Raw genomic sequence first — 22374 nt, 5'->3', positions numbered from 1 at the left:
CTTCCATCTAAAAGGACAAGGGCAGCAGATACATGGGAACACCACCAACTCCAAATTCCCCTCCAAGTCTCTTACCATGCTGACTTGGAAATATATCGGCCGTTCCTTCACTGACGCTGGTTCAAAACCCTAGAATTCCCTCCCTAACGGCGTTGTAAGGTCAACCCACAGCACTTGGACTGCAGCGATCAAGAATGCAGCTCACCACCATCTCCTCAAAGGCAACTAGGGATCGGCAATAAATGCTGGCACAGCCAATGATGCCCATGACGCCAATAATCACCTGGGGCGTCACATCCTCCGGATCCTACAGGGAGGTCAGTTCGAGGTTCCCCGTGTAAGTGGCGGGGGTTATCACAGGTCAAGTTTGAAATGTATCTGGATCTGCACCTGAAGAGCTGTAACTTGCCTGATCACAGATCAGGAGCTGGAAAGTGGGGATAAAGATGAATGGCTAGTTTCTGATTTCTCAATGTTTGGCCAGTGCAGGCACGATGGGCTGAATGGCCTTTACAGCACCGTAACTTTTCTATGGGTCAATGACACATGAATGATTAGCATCAGGTCACTGGATTGTTGGTCTTTACAAGGAGGTAGAAACCATACAGTGCAGAATGAGGCCATTCAGCCCATCGAGCCTCACTGACAACAATCCCACCCAGGCCCCAACCCCGTAACTCCATATATTTACCCCGCTAATCTCTCTAAATCTATGCATCCCAGGGCACTAAGGGGGGCAATTTAGCATTGCCAATCAACCTAACACACTCACGTGGCCTGTGGAAGGAAACCAGAGCACCCGGAGGAAAATCACATAGAGAATGTGCAGACTCCACACAGACAGTGACCCAAGCCGGGGATTGAACTCAGGTCCCTGGAGCTGTGAGGCAGCAGTGTTAACCACTCTGCCACCACACCACTCTTATTGGATGGGTTATAAGAATAAAGAAGTCTTGCCTCCACTGTACAGGGTGTTGGTTAGGCTACGCATAAAATACTGAGCACAGTTTTGGCTTCCTTATTTCAGTTGCAGTGTACTCACAATGGAAGCAGTTCAGAGAGGGTGTGATTTACTAGGATCCTCCCGGGAGTTGATGGTTTGAGTTATAAGAACATAAGAACATAAGAAATAGGAGCAGGAGTAGGCCATCTAGCCCTTCGAGCCTGCCCCGCCATTCAATAAGATCATGGCTGATCTGTCGTGGCTCAGTTCTACTTTCCCGCCCTCTCCCCATAACCCTTAATCCCCTCTCTTATCAAAAACCCATCAACCCGCGTCTTAAAAATATTTAGCGAGGCAGCCTCCACCACTTCAACGGGCAGAGAATTCCAGAGATTCACCACCCTTTGAGTGAAGGAGTTCCTCCTCAACTCCGTTGTAAACCGCCCCCCTCTTTATCTCGAGGCTGTGCCCCCTAGTCCTACTGTCCTTTCTGAGCGAGAAGAGTCTCTCCACCTCTATCCTATTCATCTGGATAGACTGGGACTTTTTTTCTCTGGAGCGCTGGAAGCTGCGGGGTGATCTTATAGAGGTCTATAAAATAATGAGGGGCACAGATCAGCTAGATAGTCAATATCTTTTCCCAAAGGTAGGGGAGTCTAAAACTAGAACGCATAGGTTTAAGGTGAGAGGGGAGAGATACAGAAGTGTCCAGAGGGGCAATTTTTTCACACAGAGGGTGGTGAGTGTCTGGAACAAGAGGTATTAGTGGAGGCGGGTACAATTTTGTTTTAAATCCTGCTAACTCCGCTTAACCTTTGATCCCATTGGCCGCTAAGTGCCCTGTCCAGCTGCCTCTTGGATACATTCAATATGACCTCTACCCTGAACCCTCAGACTGTGACCCCCACCCCCCACCCCGGTTCTGGAGATGAGGAGGCATTTCTTCTCTCAGGAGGGTTCGTGAGTCTGTGGGATTCTCTCCAGAGCTCATTTGCAGATATTCAGGGCTGAGGGAGGCAGATATTTGATTGATGGGGAGGTGAGGATTGGGTGTGGGGTGGGGGTACAGTTGGGAGTTCGGAAGAAGCCCAGACCAGACCAATCTTATTGATTGACGAGCAGAGTTTTGACAGGCTGAGTGGCCTCACCCCACTCCTGTCCCTGACTTCAGAAGGCGGGTTTGGGGGAGGGCAGGGTTAGCAGGAAGGCAGCCGCAGGCACTCACAGAGCAGACTGGCCGAATGGCCTGACCCTGTGCCGGAACGCTTTTGAAATCGTGCATTCCTCAAGAGTCATTCCCACCCTGGCAAACGTCCCAGAACAGTCAGTGACAGACTAGGAAATAAAATTTGGCTCCGTTTAAACCGTTTGTAGAAACGACAGCTAATAGTATCGCACAGCAAGATCCCACAAAGGCCAATGTCACAAAGGCTGGACACTGTGTAGAGCAGGCAGGAGTGGATCGCACTGGACTGTGCGTCCCAGGACATCAGAGTATAACTCCCCTGTTCCTCTGCAGTGTCAGACTATATTCCAGGACTACAGTCGGGATAAAACAACAGTCTGGATGGAATGAGAAAATAAAGACAAGCATTACCTTCAGGCAGCACCGTATATAAGACAACAGCCGTGCGGAAAGTGTTTAAAATTGCCCTCCACATTATTGTTCCTCGAACAGGTTGGTGTGGAACCTGAGCCTCCAACAGCTTCCTGTTTATGAAGAAACTCCCTCAAGTTACTTTCATCTCCAGCTTCCTCTTTCCAAGCTGCTGTCTCAGCACTCATTAACCCCATGAGGTGAGCTTTCACTCTGTCAGCTCTGGCTGTCCAAAGGATACTAGGATTGGGGCTAGCACAGTGGTTCGCACTGCTGCCTCACAGGGACCCAGGTTCAATTCCCACCGGGGGTCACTGTCTGTGTGGAGTCTGCACATTCTCCCCGTGTCTGCATGGGTTTCCTCCGGGTGCTCTGGTTTCCTCCCACAGTCTGAAAGGCGTGTTGGTTAGGGTGCATTGGCCATGCTAAATTCTCCTTCAGCATACCTGAACAGGCGCTGGTGTGTGGCGACTAGGGGATTTTCACAGTAACTTCATTGCAGTGTAAGTCGACTTGTGGTATTAATAAATAAACTTCATAAAATAAACTAATTACCTGGGGCAGGACTGAAAGATCAGAGTTCACCTGGAGCCAGGATTCCCTGAACCCTAATAAATACCTCCCCACAGACCCTCCCACTCCCCGCAGACTCCTCCTCCTCCCTGCAGACCCCACCCCCTCCTTACAGACCCCTCCCCCCTCTCTACAGACCCCTCCCCCCTCTCTACAGACCCCTCCCCTCCCTGCAGACACTCCCACTCCCTGCAGGCCCCTCCTCCTCCCTGCAGATGCCTCCCCCTCCCCACAGACCCTCCTCCCTGCAGTCACCTCCCCGTAGACCCCTCCTTCCAGACCCCTCCCCCTCCACACAGATCTTGCCCCCTCCACGTAGACTCCTGCCACTCCCAACAGACACCTCCCCCTTCCCACAGACACCTCCCCCATCCCATTGACACCTCCCCACAGAACCCTGTCCACTGACCCCTCTCCCTCCCCGCAGACTCCTCCCCACAGACCTCTCCTTCTCCCCACAGATCTCTCCCAACTGACCTCTCCCCGCACATCCCTCCCCACATGCCCCTCACCCTCCCAATGTTTAGTTAACTGGGGGGTGTGAGGGTGAGTGTTTAGTTAACTGGGGAGTGTGAGGGTGAGTGTTTAGTTAACTGGGGAGTGTGAGGGTGAGGGTTGAGTTAACTGAGGAGTGTGAGGGTGAGTGTTTAGTTAACTGGGGAGTGTGACGGTGAGGGTTTAGTTAACTGGGGAGTGCGAGGGTGAGGGTTGAGTTAACTGAGGAGTGTGAGGGTGAGGGTTTTGGTAACTGGGGAGTGTGAGGGTGAGTGTTTAGTTAACTGGGGAGTGTGAGGGTGAATGTTTCGTTAACTGGGGAGTGTGAGGGTGAGGGTTTAGGTAACTGGGGAGTGTGAGGGTGAGGGTTTAGTTAACTGGGGAGTGTGAGGGTGAGGGTTTAGGTAACTGGGGAGTGTGAGGGTGAGGGTTTAGTTAACTGGGGAGTGTGAGGGTGAGGGTTTAGTTAACTGGGGAGTGTGAGGGTGAGGGTTTAGTTAACTGGGGAGTGTGAGGGTGAGGGTTTAGTTAACTGGGGAGTGTGAGGGTGAGGGTTTAGTTAACTGGGGAGTGTGAGGGTGAGGGTTTAGTTAACTGGGGAGTGTGAGGGTGAGTGTTTAGGTAACTGGGGAGTGTGAGGGTGAGGGTTTAGTTAACTGGGAAGTGTGAGGGTGTGGTTTCTGGCAGAGCTCCCTAACCACCATCTGATTGCAATAAACATTCCCACACACTCATGCTCCATCTTGTCTTCCATTTCTGCTGGTTATTTGTACGAACAATGCAAATTGATTTAAACAAAACGCTTGGAATCAGATTGCCATTTATCACAAACTCTGCCGTAAATTCTTTGATTTGATCTGACTTGATTTATTATTGTCACATGTATTAACATAGAGTGGAAAGTATTGTTTCTTGTGCACCATTCAGACAAAGTATACTGTTCATAGAGAAGGAAAGGAGACAGCGCAGAATACAGTCACAGCTAGGGTGTAGGAGAAAAGTCAACTTAGTGCGAGGTAAGTTGATCAACAGTATGACAGCAGCAGGAATGAAGCTGTTTTTTGGGTCGGTTGGTATGTGAACTCAGAATTTTGCATCTTTTTCCCAATGGAAGAAGCTGGAAGAGAGAATGTCCAGGGTGGGTGGGGGTCCTTCATTATGCTGGCTGCTTTTCCGAAACAGTGGGAAGTGTAGACAGTGTCAATGGAAGGGAAGTTGGTTTGCATGATGGACTGGGCTTCATTCACGACCCTTTGTAGTTTATTGCGGTCTTGGGCAGAGCAGGAGCCCATACCAAGCCGTGAAAAACCAGAAAGAATGCTTTTCATAGTGCATCTTTCAAAGTTGGTGAGAGTCGTAGCTGACATGCCAAATTTCCTTAGCCTTCTGAGAACATAGAGGGCTTTCCTAATTATAGTGTCGGCGTGGAGGGACCAGGACAGGTTGTTGGTGGTCTGGACGCCTAAAAGCTTGAAGTTTGCAACCCTTTCTACTTGGTCCCCACTGATGTAGACAGGGACATGTTCTCCTCTACGCTTCCTGAAGTCGATGACAATCTCCTTTGTTTTGTTGACATTGATGGAGAGATTATTGTTACTGTACCAGCTCACCAGGTTCTTTATCTCATTCCTGTATTCTGTCTCGTCATTGTTTGAGATCCGACCCGCTACAGTGGTGTCGTCAGCAAGCTTGAAAATGGAATTCGAAGGGAATGTGGCCACACAGAAATACGTGTATAAGGTGTATAGTCGGGGTTTGAGGCCACACCCCTGTGGGTTTTGACGATGATGATGGAGGAGTTGTTGTTGCCTATCCTTACTGATTGTGGGTTAGAAAACTAATGTTAACTTCCTGTTTGGCAGCAATAGTTATTGAATGGTTAAAATTTATGATCTACACTTTACAGATTTAGATAATCTGTCAGTGCATTAGGCAACACTCTCACCTTTGGTTTAGAGGCCTGCTGATTAAAGTCCTGACTGCAGAGATTTCAACCCACCATCCAGGCTGACAGTCCCAGATCCAGGGCCAAGGGAGCGCTGCACTGTCAGAGGGTCAGTGCTGAGGGAGTGCCGCACTGTCAGAGGGTCAGTGCTGAGGGAGTGCCGCACTGTCAGAGGGTCAGTACTGAGGGAGTGCCGCACTGTCAGAGGGTCAGTGCTGAGGGAGTGCCGCACTGTCAGAGGGTCAGTGCTGAGGGAGTGCCGCACTGTCAGAGGGTCAGTACTGAGGGAGTGCCGCACTGTCAGAGGGTCAGTACTGAGGGAGCGCTGCACTGTCAGAGGGTCAGTACTGAGGGAGCGCTGCACTGTCAGAGGGTCAGTACTGAGGGAGCGCTGCACTGTCAGAGGGTCATTACTGAGGGAGTGCCGCACTGTCAGAGGGTCAGTACTGAGGGAGTGCCGCACTGTCAGAGGGTCAGTGCTGAGGGAGTGCCACACTGTCAGAGGGTCAGTACTGAGGGAGTGCTGCACTGTCAGAGGGTCAGTACTGAGGGAGTGCTGCACTGACAGAGGGTCAGTACTGAGGGAGCGCTGCACTGTCAGAGGGTCAGTACTGAGGGAGCGCTGCACTGTCAGAGGGTCAGTGCTGAGGGAGTGCCGCACTGTCAGAGGGTCAGTACTGAGGGAGTGCTGCACTGTCAGAGGGTCAGTACTGAGGGAGTACCGCACTGTCAGAGGGTCAGTACTGAGGGAGTGCCGCACTGTCAGAGGGTCAGTGCTGAGGGAGTGCCGCACTGTCAGAGGGTCAGTACTGAGGGAGTGCCGCACTGTCAGAGGGTCAGTGCTGAGGGAGTGCCGCACTGTCAGAGGGTCAGTACTGAGGGAGTGCCGCACTGTCAGAGGGTCAGTGCTGAGGGAGTACCGCACTGTCAGAGGGTCAGTACTGAGGGAGTGCCGCACTGTCAGAGGGTCAGTGCTGAGGGAGTGCCGCACTGTCAGAGGGTCAGTACTGAGGGAGTGCCGCACTGTCAGAGGGTCAGTGCTGAGGGAGTGCCGCACTGTCAGAGGGTCAGTACTGAGGGAGTGCCGCACTGTCAGAGGGTCAGTGCTGAGGGAGTGCCGCACTGTCAGAGGGTCAGTGCTGAGGGAGTGCCGCACTGTCAGAGGGTCAGTGCTGAGGGAGTGCCGCACTGTCAGAGGGTCAGTGCTGAGGGAGTGCCGCACTGTCAGAGGGTCAGTACTGAGGGAGTGCTGCACTGTCAGTGGGTCAGTACTGAGGGAGTGCCGCACTGTCAGAGGGTCAGTGCTGAGGGAGTGCCGCACTGTCAGAGGGTCAGTGCTGAGGGAGTGCCGCACTGTCAGAGGGTCAGTGCTGAGGGAGTGCCGCACTGTCAGAGGGTCAGTACTGAGGGAGTGCTGCACTGTCAGAGGGTCAGTACTGAGGGAGTGCTGCACTGTCAGAATTACCTAATCCTTCAATCCCCCCTAGCCTCTCACCGATTGTCCTGTACTTATTTCTGAACCTTCACCCACCATTTCCTCCGACACGGAACCAAACCAAACACACCAGGTGGGATCTTCCTGTCACGCTCGCCCCAGGACTGGACAATCCCACCCGAGATCAACGGAACTCTGCATTGTCCGTGTCCCGCCTGCTACGATTCCCACGGGACAGGAAAATTCCGCCCTATATTTCTTTTTGTAAACTTGATCCCAATTGCCGTTTCTTGTTTTTAAACCAGACTTTAAACCAAAGATCTTTAAATGATTTACTCAGCCTTTTTTAAAGGTTGTGAGGTTTCCGGCTTCCCAGGCAGCTCATTGCAGATTCCCACCACCCTCTGAGCAAAAAAATGTTTTCCCTTATCCGTTTCGAATCTTCTGCCCCGTATCTTAAAACTATGACCCCTCGTGATTGACGCTTCAACCAAGGAGAACAATGGTTCCCTATTCACCCTTGTCCACACCCCTCATAATCGTATACACCTCAATCATGTCTCCTAGCTCCAACCTTCTCTGCTCTAGAGAAAACAATCCAAGCCTCTCCTTATAGCTCAAATGCTCCATCCCAGGCTGCGTCCTTGTGAATCTCCTCTGTACCCCGTCTAGAGCAATCAAATCCTTCTGGTGAGGTGAGCAGAACTGCAAACACTACTCCAGCTTTGGCCTAACCAATGTTCTGTACATTACCCCCCATTGCCCCAATACTCTCCACCACGACTGATTGTGTGGAGTTCTCCCCGTGTCTGCGTGGGTCTCCGCTGGCTAACCAGCTCAAGAACGGCTTCTTCCCTGCTGCTGTCAGACTTTTGAATGGACCTACCTCACATAAAGTTGAAAATCTCTCCACCCTAGCTATCACTGTGACACTACATTCTGAACCCCCTTCTTTCCTTTTCTATGAACAGTATGCTCTGTCTGTATAGCACGCAAAAAACAATATTTTCACTGTATACTAGAACATGTGACAATAATAAATCAAATCATCCCCCTGTGTGGGAAAAGGTGAATTCTATTGCCATTTCTGTAACTTACAATCTCCAGTTTCTTCCCGTACTCCAAAGATGTGCGGGTTAGGTGGATTGGTCAGGCTTAGTTGACCCTTAGTGTCAGGGGCAAGAGCTCAGCTAAATGCATGGTCGTAGAGCCTGTGTGTGATTGCAGTCAGTGCAGACTCGATGAGTTAAATGGCCTCATTCTGCACTGTAGGAGTCCATGATTCTACGATTCTGTGGTAAAAACAAGTGTCCCATGTGCCTTCTCACTATCCTATTTACCCCCTCTGTCACCTTCAGAGATCTGTGAATCTCTACCCCAAGATCCATCTTTTCCGCCAAGCTTCCGAGTATCCTGCCATTCCGACTCTCACCAACTTTTACAGATGCATCATAGAAAGCATTCTTTCTGGTTGTATCACAGCTTGGTATGGGCTCCTGTTCTGCCCAAGACCGCAAGGAACTATAAAAGGTTGTGAATGTAGCCCAATCCATCACGCAAACCACCCATTGTCTACACATCCCGCTGCCTCGGAAGAGCAGCCAACATAGTTAAAGTGCAGCCCAGACACTCTCCCTTCCATTTTCTTCCTACGGGAAAAAGATACAAAAGTCTGAAGTCATGTACTAACCAGCTCAAGAACGGCTTCTTCCCTGCTGCTGTCAGACTTTTGAATGGACCTACCTCACATAAAGTTGAAAATCTCTCCACCCTAGCTATCACTGTAACACTACATTCTGGACCCCCTTCTTTCCTTTTCTATGAACAGTATGCTCTGTCTGTATAGCACGCAAAAAACAATATTTTCACTGTATACTAGAACATGTGACAATAATAAATCAAATCATCCCCCTGTGTGGAAAAGGTGAATTCTATTGCCATTTCTGTAACTTACAATTTAAAATAGAATTCAGCCCTTGGCTGAACGCCTGCTACAGAATGTGTTTGGAAATCTAAAGAGTGAAACATGTTATCTGAAAGAGAAATTCAATTTTATTGCACTTCCTGGAATTTCCAAGTCAAAATGTTTTGCCAGATACTTTTACAAATTTTATGAATAAAGTTTATTTTTGCAATAAAAATATAATGTTGGTTTACTTTAAAGAGTTAAGATGACATTCAGTGCACCCAGTAGCAGCAGAATCCTTGTATTTACATGCAGTGATATTCAATCATTCCTTAGTGGCACCTTATTTCCCCTCTCTGGATAAAAAGCAGGAGACTGAGATTAGCTTGCGTTTGACACAGAACAATGGGGAGAGAGTGGGGGCAGTGGGATTAGTTTGGGACTGATACAGGGCTATGGGGAGAGAGTGGGGCAGTGGGATTAGATTGGGATTGATACAGGGCTATGGGGAGAGAGCGGGGCAGTGGGATTAGTTTGGGATTCATACAGGGCTATGAGGAGAGAGCGGGGCAGTGGGATTAGTTTGGGATTGATACAGGGTTATGGGGAGAGAGCGGGGCAGTGGGATTAGTTTGGGATTGATACAGGGCTGTGGGGAGAGAGTGGGGCAGTGGGATTAGATTGGGATTGATAGAGGGCTATGAGGAGAGAGTGGGGCAGTGGGATTAGATTGGGATTGATACAGGGCTATGAGGGGAGAGCTGGGCAGTGGGATTAGTTTGGGATTCATACAGGGCTATGAGGAGAGAGCGGGGCAGTGGGATTACTTTGGGATTGATACAGGGTTATGGGGAGAGAGCGGGGCAGTGGGATTAGTTTGGGATTGATACAGGGCTATGGGGATAGAGTGGAGCAGTGGGATTAGTTTGGGATTGATACAGGGCTATGAGGAGAGAGCGGGGCAGTGGGATTAGTTTGGGATTGATTCAGGGCTATGGGGAGAGAGCGGGGCAGTGGGATTAGTTTGGGATTGATACAGGGCTATGGGGAGAGAGCGGGGCAGTGGGATTAGTTTGGGATTGATACAGGGCTATGGGGAGAGAGCGGGGCAGTGGGATTAGTTTGGGATTGATACAGGGCTATGGGGAGAGAGTGGGGCAGTGGGATTAGTTTGGGATTGATACAGGGCTATGGGGGGAGAGTGGGGCAGTGGGATTAGTTTGGGATTGATTCAGGGCTATGGGGAGAGAGCGGGGCAGTGGGATTAGTTTGGGATTGATACAGGGCTATGGGGAGAGAGTGGGGCAGTGGGATTAGTTTGGGATTGATACAGGGCTATGGGGAGAGAGTGGGGCAGTGGGATTAGTTTGGGATTGATTCAGGGCTATGGGGAGAGAGTGGGGCAGTGGGATTAGTTTGGGATTGATTCAGGGCTATGGGGAGAGAGTGGGGCAGTGGGATTAGTTTGGGATTGATTCAGGGCTATGGGGAGAGAGCGGGGCAGTGGGATTAGTTTGGGATTGATACAGGGCTATGGGGACAGAGTGGGGCAGTGGGATTAGTTTGGGATTGTTGTTCAGAGCACCAGGTTAAGGAATACCAGGAGGAGTGCAGTGCCAATGGAGGCATTGAGGTGGGTTGGTCCAGAGTTGGAAGTGTTTGTGAGGCCGTAGGAGGCATGGAGTTGTGTTGGGACAGAGTCGGGAATCACTGTGGGGATAGCAGCGGAGCTTCTGTTTCGGGTTGGGAAGGAATTCGGACTGGTTGCAGGGACAGTTGCAGAGACATTGAGTTGTGTGGTCCCAGAGGAGGGAATAGCTGTAGGATCAGGTGTGGTGAAGTTACGTGACTCCAGGTTGCACATGTTGTCGCTGCAGCAATAGAACCCAGTGGTTGGATGGATCCCAAGAATTCCGAGAGCGTAGTTGGGATTGCGACAGATAAAATCAGAAACACAGCCTTTGAGCTCATAGGTCACCAGGGACGCTGCAGAAAGCAACAGGAGAGATATCAGTTTTGCACTTTCAAGTTTCATTGCGTTTCATCCCAGTTCCTATCAGCGTTACTACACCCAATGATCCCCCTGCGGACTTCGGTATTTCTCACCCCCATAAGTGACACAGCCGGCTGCAAAGGGAAAGGAAGAGGCCATCCAGCCCCTTCACCCTTTCCCAGGGTTCACTTAGATCACTGGATTCAGCTGAACAAGCAGATGAGGAAGAAAGGAATATGTTGTCAGGAGAAACTGATGGAGGGATAGGAGGAGACTAATAAACACCAGCATGGGGTGGTTGGGCCAAATGGCCCGTTCCGCGCTGTGAAATTCCATACATTGTGTAGTTCCTGCCGATGGTTTTATATCAGTAAAAAAACGAGTTGGACCCACCCCCTTGCAGAATGCCTGAAGTGTGAACACAGTGATCTTGCTGTCCTTTGCATCGCACAGGGATAAGTCCATTCGCACAGGTCCCATTCACAGCGATACACCCATGGCATTTCAGGTTGTTCAGCCTGCTGGTTTCGATCTCTGGATGTAAGCAAATAATGTTAACGTTGTGTCAATCACGCTATGATTCAAAGCATTTAAACTCCGCGCAAAACACAGGACTCGATCTATTAATAGACACCAGGCCACAGTGTTGTAACTCAATTGGAGAGACTGGGACTGTTTTCCTTGGACGGGAGATTTGATAGACATTTGATTTGAATTGATTTATGTTAACGTATAGTGAAAATTATTGTTTCTTGAGCTCTGTACAGGCAAAGTATGCCGTTCATAGAGAAGGAAACGAGAGAGTGCAGAATGTAGTGTACCTGGAGTGTAGAGAAAATGATAATCATGACCATGGCCCAACTCAATAGCCTAATCCTGCTTTCTCCCCATAACCTTTGATCCCATTCACCCTAAGTGCCCTAAGCGGCCGCCTCATGAATGCATTCAATGTTTTGGCATCAACTACTTCCTGTAGTGATGAATCACACAGGCTCACCGTGCTTTTATCTCCTCGCCTCCGCCCTGAATGTTTATGGTCTACTTCACTTACACAAAGATTTCATTTTAAATATTACAGCCTACACAATTATTTTTAAATGCCAATCTTAAAAAACTAACCTGACTACGTTTTGAGACTGAGCAGGCATGCTGGGTTAACTGGAAAGTGACTGTGTGTTTTTTTCGAAAAGTATAAGGCCAGCAAAAATGGGCATTTCATAGGCCAGGCAAAGTTTTTCATTATCAACATCGACAAGGCCAGTTTCAGAGACAGCATGTGCCAAATAATATCGATACTAAGATAACGAATCACATATCTTGTAATTTAAGCTGTATTTTTTCAGTTTAGCTCGGTCTGTTTCAGAGTTCTGTTTTGAACAGTACAAGACTGGCAGAAGAAGCCAGCCTCCCTCTCATTCGAGCTTTTCTCTCTTCCTTGACATTTCTGCAATGATTTCATTTCAAGTTCCATCCAATAAAAGAAATTTATTTTAACACCGTACCAGTGCTATCTTTGTCTATTCTAAGCAGGAATCGACCCTACAGGTGCCTCAATCCAATATTTACTCCTGGACTTCACTTTAGAGGAGAGTAAACTCCCGGTAGTCATTATCGTGTTCCTGCCCCTGGGATCGTGCTGTGCACCAAAAAGACTGCCCGGTCTCATGCAACAAAAGAATACATGTGACGTCTGATGGGTCGTATAGACATTGTGACAGATGCAATGTGAATTGAAGTCCCTTCTTTCACTTTGAGGTTTCCAGATGTTCCAACTGGTGCATTGGCCAAAGGTTGAAATGGGTGGGATACTGAATGGTGAACTGGATTGCCCCCATTCTCCAGCTCCCCACCCCTCCCCAGTATTGCTTGCGTTTCAATGTCCTACCTGGTTCAACATCATCATTGCAGAGATCGGAGCTACAACAACTGGTTTGCACGTATCTGGACAGATACCCGGTGTTGAAGGTGATGAGGCCAAAACAGTTTCCGCAGTCACTCAGGAGATAATTGGCACGTGATAAACCTAGCGAGACAAATCACATCACAATACATCAGTGGAATCATTCCGAGCCACTCTGCATGGCCTGTCCACATCAGTCGACCCCTTGGTTTTACTCTGGTGAAGATCCACTGCACAACCTCCCAGGCCAATCTATCCTTCCCATGATGAGTATCAAAGAGTGATACTCCACATGGGATCTATCCCAAGTTCTGGAAAGTTGGAACCCAGCTCCCACCTGTTTGCACTATAGCCCTCCTGAGATAGAGGCTGACATCCTGCGCTGTGTGGCACGGTGGTTAGCACTGCTGCTTCACAGCACCAGGGACCCGGGTTCAATTCCAGGCTCGGGTCACTGTGTGCGTTTCCTGCAGGTACTCCAGTTTCCTCCTACAGCCCGAAAGACGTGCTGGTTAGATGGATTGGCCATACTCAATCCTCCCTCAATGTACGCGAACAGGCCGAAGTGTGGCGACTAGGGGATTTTCATAGTAACTTCATTGCAGTGTTAATGTAAGGCTAGTTGTAGCAAATAAATAAACTTTAGTTCTGTAAACCTTCTACATTTCTCTTCTCCCTCACCAATAGTTTGAATGACTGTATACATTGACCGCACAAAGTGGTTGGCACCGTTGCCTCATAGTGCCAGGGACCTGGGTTCGATTCCCAGCTTGGGTCACTGTCTGTGTGGAGTTTGCACATTCTCCCCATGCCTGCGTGGGTTTCCTCTGGGTGCTCCGGTTTCCTCGCACAGTCTGAAAGACGTGCTGGTTAGGGTGCATTGACCCGAACAGGTGCCAGAGTGTGGCGACTAGGGGAATTTCACAGTAATTTCCATTGCAGTGTTAATGTATGCCTTACTTGTGACTAATAAACATATTTTCCTTTAACTTTTTCCTCCCGGGCGCCTGGTTTCCTCCCACAGTCCAAAGATGTGCAGGTTTGGTGGATTGGCCATGCTAAATTCCCCCTCAGTGTCAGCGGGACAAGTAGGGCAAACTCATGGGGTTATGGGGATAGGGCCAGGGTGGGATTGTTGTTGGTGCAGACGCGATGGGCTGAATGGCCTCCTTCTGCACTGTAGGGATTCTATGAGCTGGTTTGGATTGACCTATATTTGAATTGATGCTGAAGTTTTGCTGTTTTGACACTGACTGCCCAGTTGCCAGCTGCTTTCAGTTGACCTGGCTTCCTGAATCTGCTCAAATTTGGAAATCCCCAGAAACATCTTAAGAATGTCAAACATTCTGAAGCAACATTATTTTCCCTTCAAGAGAATGTGGAAGTCAGAATAAGTTAATGACTCATTTTTATTCAAATTCCCTTTGCCAACTTTGTGATCCTGAATATTCATTATCTCCCTCACATTTATATAGATGATCTGGGGGAGGGGGCTGAGTGTAGGGTGACGAAATTTGCTGATGACACGAAGATGAGTGGAAAAGCAAATTGTGCAGAGGGTGTGGAAAGTCTGCAGAGGGATCTGGATAGGCTGAGCGAGTGGGCGAGGACCTGGCAGATGGAGTAGAATATTTGCAAGTGTGAGGTTATCCACTTTGGCAGGAATAATAGTAGGAGGGATTATTATTTAAAAGGTGAAAAGCTGCAGCATACTACGGTGCAGAGGGACCTGGGGGTCCTTGTGCATGAGTCGCAAAATCCCAGTCTGCAGGTGCAGCAGGTGGTCAGGAAGGCAAATGGGATGCTGGCCTTTATAGTGAGGGGGTTAGAATATAAAAGTAGGGAGGTCTTGCTGCAACTGTACAGGGTACTGGTGAGGCCGCAGCTGGAGTACTGTGTGCAGTTTTGGTCGCCGCACTTGCGCAAGGATATATTGGCCTTGGAGGGAGTGCAGAGGAGGTTCACGAGGCTGATACCGGAGATGAGGGGGTTGGACTATGAAGAGAGACTAAATAGACTAGGTCTGTATTCGTTGGAGTTTAGAAGGATGAGGGGGGACCTTATAGAGACGTATAAGATAATGAAAGGGATGGATAGGGTAGAGGTAGAGAGATTCTTCCCACTTAGAAAGGATAGCAGGACTAGAGGACACAGCCTCAAGATAAGGGGGGTGCAGTTTAGATCAGAGTTGAGGAGGAACTTCTTCACTCAAAGGGTGGTGAATCTCTGGAATTCTCTGTTGAAGCGGTGGAGGTTACCTCGCTAAATATATTTAAGTCACGGATAGATAGGTTTTTGCTAGACAGGGGAATTAAGGATTATGGGGAGAAAATGGGAAAGTGGAACTGAGCCACTTCAGATCAGCCATGATCTTATTGAATGGTGGGGCAGGCTTGAAGGGCTAGATGGCCTACTCCTGCTCCTATTTCTTATGTTCTTATGTTCTTATCTCTAGGAAAGGGTGGCACGGTGGCACAGTGGTTGGCACTGCTGCCTCACAGCGCCAGGGACCTGGGTTCAATTCCCGGCTTGGGTCATCGTTTGTGTGGAGTCTGCGCGTTCTCCCTGTGTCTGCATGGGTTTCCTCCAGGTGTCATAGAGTCATAGAAGTTTACAGCATGGAAACAGGCCCTTTGGCCCAACTTGTCCATGCTGCCCTTTTTTTGTTTAAAACCCCTAAATTAATCCCAATTGCCCGCATTTGGCCCATATCCCTCTGTACCCATCGTATTCATGTAACTATCTAAATGCTTTTCAAAAGACAAAATTGTACCCACCTCTGCTATTACCTCTGGCAGCTTCTTCTAGACACTCATCACCCTCTGTGTGAAAAAATTTCCCCTCTGGACACCTTTGTATCTCTCCCTTCTCACCTTATGCGCCCTAGTTTTAGACTCCCCTACCTTTGGGAAAAGATAGTGACTATCTACCTTGTCTATGCCCCTCATTATTTTACAAACCTCTAAAAGATCAGCCCTCAGCCTCCTACGCTCCAGAGAAAAAAGTCCCAGTATATTCAGCCTCTCCAATCCATCGAGTCCCGATAACATCCTAGTAAATCTTTTCTGCACTCTTTCTAGTTTAACAATATCCTTTCTATAACAGGATGACCAGAACTGCACACAGTATTCCAAGTGTGGCCTTACCAATGTCTTGTACAACTTCAACAAGACATCCCAACTCCTGTATTCAATGTTCTGACTGATGCAACCAAGCATGCTAAATGCCTTCTTCAACACTCAGTCCACCTGTGACTCCACTTTCAAGGAGCTATGAACATGTGCCCCTAGATCTCTTTGTTCTGTAACTCTCCCCAGCGCCCTGCCATTAACTGAGTAAATCCTGCCCTGGTTCAATCTACCAAAATGCATCACCTTGCATTTACCTAAATTAAATTCCATCTGCCATTAATCAGCCCACTGGCCCAATTGATCAAGATCCCATTGCAATTGGAGATAACTTTCTTCACTGTCCACTGTGCCATCAATCTTGGTGTCATCTACAAACTTACTAACCATGCCCCCTATATTCTCATCCAAATCGTTAATATAAATGACAAATAACAGTGGGCCCAGCACTGATTCCTGAGGCACACTGCTGGTCACAGATCCAGTTTGAAAAACAACTCTCTACTACCATCCTCTAACTTCTGTCAAGAAGCCAATTTTATATCCATTTAGATACCTCACCCTGGGTCCCATGAGATTTAACTTTATGAACAACCTACCATATGGTACCTTGTCAAAGGCTTTGCTGAAGTCCATGTAAATGACATTAACTGCACTGTCCCCATCTACCTCCTTGGTTACCTCTGTAATTTCTCCCAACCCCCTACAATCCTTGTTATCTCTGTAACTTCCTCTAGTTCCTACAACTCTCCCTGTCTCTGTAACCTCCAACCTCCTAAAATCCTCCCTATCCCTGTAACCTCCTCCCACCCCTCCCACCCTCCAAGAGCTCAGCATTCCTCCAATTTGTCTATCTTAAGCACCCCACCAATTTGTATCTCTCCAACTTCAGCTGCCTCGGGACGTGAGCTCTGGAATTGCCTCCCTAAACCCCGCCAACGCTCCTTCCTCTCTCTCTCTCTCTCTCACTCTCTCTTCCTTCAAGACCCATTGGACCCATCTCTTTAGTCACGTGACCGACTGGGTGTCAGGTTTTTATTTGGACATGCTCCAGTGAAGCACGATGGGAAGTTTCACTCCATTACAGGCACCACATGAATGCGAGTTGTTGTTGTTGAAATCTCACGGTGGAAGGATTACACAGATACTTACCGGCGATCTCATTGACGCTGATGGATCGGCATGTGTGATGGAGCGTTGAGTTACACTCAGTCGTGGTGTTTAATGCACAGCTGCCGGTGAGACTATTACATCTGTGACAAATCAGCGAGTGACCTGTGAGAAAAAAAACAAAAAATTCACTTTTAACTTAAGCTTGATATTGCCTGTTGCTGGCTAAGCCCAGCATTTAGTGCCCATCCCTAATTGCCTCTTGAGAAGATAATGGTAAGCCTCCATCTTGAATTGCTGCAGTCCCTGAGGTGTAGGTACACCCACAGTGCAGTTAGGGAGGGAGTTCCCGGATTTTGATCCAACCGCAGTGAAGGAATGGCTGATATATTTCCGAGACGGGAGGGTGAGTGGTTTGGAAGAAAACGTTCAGGTGGGGGTATCTGCTGCCTATGTCCTTCCAGATGGTAGTGGGCGTGGGTTTAGAAGGAGCTTTGTTGAGTGGCTCCATCCTGTGGATGTCACTGTAAATCAGTGGAGGACGGAACGATTGTCTCCAGTGGGACTAACTCCCTGATATAACAATGGGGTACGCGCTAGTTGCCATGATAGTTTTTGATAAGAGAGAGGATTAAGGGTTATAGGGAGAGGGCGGGAAAGTGGAACTGAGCAGCGACAGATCAGCCATGATCTTATTGAATGGCGGGGCAGGCTCGAAGGGCTGGATGGCCTACTCCTGCTCCTATTTCTTATGTTCTTATGATATATCTGGAATAAAATGCTGTAATATTAGTCAGATTGCAATCCCTAAAAGCTCTCTGTCTCGTTCAAACACACTTTATTGGAAGGCAGGATCTTTCCTCTGACTACATTATCAGACTAATCAAAAACACTCCGTGAAAAGTATGACAGGAGAGTTTGTGTCATGATAATGGGGACTTCATGCTACAATAATCACATCAACACTCACTCCCCAATGGGGATATCACTCTATAATAATCACATCAACAATCACTCCCCAATGGGGATATCACTCTATAATAATCACATTAACATTCACTCCCCAATGGGGATATCACTCTATAATAATCACATCAACACTCACTCCCCAATGGGGATATCACTCTATAATAATCACATCAACACTCACTCCCCAATGGGGATATCACTCTATAATAATCACATCAACACTCACTCCCCAATTGGGATATCACTCTATAATAATCACATCAACACTCACTCCCCAATGGGGATATCACTCTATAATAATCACATCAACACTCACTCCCCAATGGGGAAATCACTCTATAATAATCACATCAACACTCACTCCCCAATGGGGATATCACTCTATAATAAACACATCAACACTCACTCCCCAATGGGGACATCACTCTACAATAATCACATCAACACTCACTCCCCAGTGGGGATATCACTCTATAATAAACACATCAACACTCACTCCCCAATGGGGACATCACTCTACAATAATCACATCAACACTCAGTCCCCAGTGGGGATATCGCTCTATAATAATCACATCAACACTCACTCCCCAATGGGGATATCACTCTATAATAAACACATCAACACTCACTCCCCAATGGGGACATCACTCTACAATAATCACATCAACACTGACTCCCCAGTGGGGATATCACTCTATAATAATCACATCAACGCTCACTCCCCAATGGGGATATCACTCTATAATAAACACATCAACACTCACTCCCCAATGAGGATATCACTCTATAATAAACACATCAACACTCACTCCCCATTGGGGATATCACTCTATAATAAACACATCAACACTCACTCCCCAATGAGGATATCACTCTATAATAATCACATTAACACTCACTCCCCAATGGGGAACTCACACTACAATAATCACATCAACACTCACTCCCTAATAAGGATATCACTCTATAATAAACACATTAACACTCACTCCCCAATGAGGATATCATAAGAACATAAGAACATAAGAAATAGGAGCAGGAGTAGGCCATCCAGCCCTTCGAGCCTGCCCCGCCATTCAATAAGATCATGGCTGATCTGTCGTGGCTCAGTTCCACATTCCCGCCCTCTCCCCATAACCCTTAATCCCCTCGCTTATCAAAAACCCATCAATCCGCGTCTTAAAAATATTTAGCGAGGCAGCCTCCACCACTTCAACGGGCAGAGAATTCCAAAGATTCACCACCCTTTGAGTGAAAACAACCTTCAGTTAAGATACGTCACATACTGCTATTTATTCAATTAATATCCGTGTCTTGATTATTTTCTTGCAGGATTTCAGAACAGGTATAAATAGTTGTAACACAGAAGTGAAATTAAACAATGCATTGTTCTTGGATTGTTTCTAACTGAACTATCCCAAGCCATGTCAAAAACAAATAAACAGGCTCAGTTAATTTATACTTGTTCTACCAAATATTAGTTATAGAATTTATTATCCACTCTATAATAATTATCACTCTATAATAATCAGATCAACACTCATTCCCCATTGGGGATATCACTCTATAATAAACAAATTAACACTCACTCCCCAATGGGGATATCACTCTATAATAATCACATCAACACTCACTCCCCAATGAGGATATCACTCAATAATAATCACATCAACACTCACTCCCCAATGAGGAACTCGCACTATAATAATCACATCAACACTCACTCCCCAATGAGGATATCACTATTATAACCACATCAACACTCACTCCCCAGTGGGGATATCACTCTGTAATAAACACATTAACACTCACTCCCCAATGGGGATATCACTCTATAATAAACACATCAACACTCACTCCCCAATGGGGATATCGCTCTATAATAATCACATCAACACTCACTCCCCAATGGGGACATCACTCTACAATAATCACATCAACACTCACTCCCCAATGGGGATATCACTCTATAATAAACACATCAACACTCACTCCCCAATGGGGATATCACTCTATAATAAACACATCAACACTCACTCCTCAATGAGGATATCACTCTATAATAATCACATTAACACTCACTCCCCAATGGGGATATCACTCTATAATAATCACATCAACACTCACTCCCCAATGGGGATATCACTCTACAATAATCACATCAACACTCACTCCCCAATGGGGATTTCACTCTATAATAATCACATTAACACTCACTCCCCAATGGGGATATCACTCTATAATAAACACATCAACACTCACTCCCCAGTGGGGATATCACTCTATAATAAACACATCAACACTCACTCCTCAATGAGGATATCACTCTATAATAATCACATTAACACTCACTCCCCAATGGGGATATCACTCTATAATAAACACATCAACACTCACTCCCCAATGGGGATATCGCTCTATAATAAACACATCAACACTCACTCCCCAATGGGGATATCACTCTATAATAATCACATCAACACTCACTCCCCAATGGGAATATCACTCTATAATAAACACATCAACACTCACTCCTCAATGAGGATATCACTCTATAATAATCACATCAACACTCACTCCCCAATGGGGATATCACTCTATAATAAACACATCAACACTCACTCCCCAATGGGGATATCACTCTATAATAATCACATTAACACTCACTCCCCAATGGGGATATCACTCTATAATAAACACATCAACACTCACTCCCCAATGGGGATATCACTCTGTAATAAACACATCAACACTCACTCCCCAGTGGGGATATCACTCTACAATAAGCACATCAACACTCACTCCCCAATGGGGATATCACTCTACAATAAACACATCAACACTCACTCCCCAATGGGGATATCACTCTATAATAATCACATCAACACTCACTCCCCAATGGGGATATCACTCGACAATAATCACATCAACACTCACTCCCCAATGGGGATATCACTCTACAATAATCACATCAACACTCACTCCCCAATGGGGATATCACTCTATAATAATCACATCAGCACTCACTCCCCATTGGGAACTCACGCTACAATAATCAATCAACACTTACTTCCCAATCGGGATATCACTTCATAATAAACAAGACATTCTCTACAGTGGGATCACACTCCCTGATATAACACAAAATAACATAATATTTCTGTAATAAAATGCTGTAATATTTGTCAAATAGCAACCGCTAAACACTCTCTGACTGGTTCAAACACAATACTACGATGGGTGGGCAGGACCCTTCCTCTCTGCAATGTTCGCACATGAAGCGATACCTCCTTGTGAAAAGTATAAAAGGAGAATGTCTGGATTGGCAAGATCCTGTGAATGTTCAGTGATCCTACCTGCTGCAAGCAAGGTGGCGAGAAACACTGTTCCAAGTAACAAATGCATCTCCTTCTTTGTCTCTCTTTCACTCTGGGCTCTCAGATCTGCTCAGAATAGAGCATCCTGGTGACATTCGATACTCCTGATGTCAGTGAGGGGATTTTTCTTTTATTTTAAGAAAAGCACACCCATGAAATAGGAGCCCGAATGAGAATCCCGCCCAGAAGAGAAGTTCTACTGGTGAAGTGTGAGCCAAGACCCAACGTAAGTATCTGTCCATGGTCTGGAACTGGAGGAGATTGAGCCAGAGGAACTGGGGGGAGGGGTGGAGATGGGAGGAGAAGGGGGAAGCCAGGGTGGATAGCTGGGATCGTAACATTAACCCTAACCTTAACCCTAACCCTAACCCTAACACTAACACTAGCCCTAACCCTAACCCTAACCTAACCCTCACCCTACCCCTCATCCTGATTCTAACCCTAACCCTAACCCTAACTCTAACCCTCACTCTGACCTGAACCCTAACCCTCACCCAAACCTGAACCCTCACTCTCACCCAAACCTTAACCCCAACCCTGAGCCTAACCCTAACACTAGCCCGAATCCTAACCCTAACCCTCACCCTAACCCTCATCCTGACCCTGACCCTGACCCTAAAACTCACTCTGACCCTAACCCTAACCCTAACCCTAATCCTAATCCTCACTCTCACCCAAACCTTAAACCCAACCCTTAGGCGAACCCTAACCCTAATCCTCCCCCTATCCATAACCCTAACTCTGACCCTCAACCTAACCCTAACCCTAATCCTAGCCCTCACTCTCACCCAAACCTTAAACCCAACCCTTAGGCGAACCCTAACCATAACATAGCCCGAACCCTCACCCTAACCCTCATCCTGACCTGAACCCTAACCATCACCCTAACCAAGGGGTCTCCAAACGACAGCCCACGGGCCACATCTGGCCCGTATGGGCCACGTACGGATCGAAGTTTGGAGAACGCAACATTAACCTAATCCTAAACCTAATCCTAACCC

At 47.4% G+C, this 22374-nt stretch overlaps 1 protein-coding gene across 1 annotated transcript in view; it reads right to left on the bottom strand.

Annotated features, from left to right (window-relative positions):
- Positions 1 to 21564, bottom strand: part of LOC145337591 (uncharacterized) — a 156430-nt gene extending 134866 nt beyond the window's left edge. The window contains exons 1-4 of the mRNA XM_080182383.1: positions 21353 to 21564; positions 17068 to 17190; positions 12773 to 12910; positions 11281 to 11421 (exon numbers count right to left, since the gene is read on the bottom strand). Coding sequence (XP_080038509.1) covers positions 11281 to 11421; positions 12773 to 12910; positions 17068 to 17190; positions 21353 to 21401 — 451 coding nt within the window. The 5' untranslated portion in view covers positions 21402 to 21564. The remainder of the gene's footprint in view (positions 1 to 11280; positions 11422 to 12772; positions 12911 to 17067; positions 17191 to 21352) is intronic.
- Positions 21565 to 22374: the final 810 nt, after the last annotated feature.

This window comes from Carcharhinus amblyrhynchos, unplaced genomic scaffold (genome assembly GCF_965287045.1).
Source record: "Carcharhinus amblyrhynchos unplaced genomic scaffold, sCarAmb.v2.hapA scaffold_53, whole genome shotgun sequence".
In the NCBI taxonomy this organism is placed as follows: Eukaryota; Metazoa; Chordata; class Chondrichthyes; order Carcharhiniformes; family Carcharhinidae; genus Carcharhinus; species Carcharhinus amblyrhynchos.
This window is presented reverse-complemented; position numbering and strand designations above follow the sequence as displayed.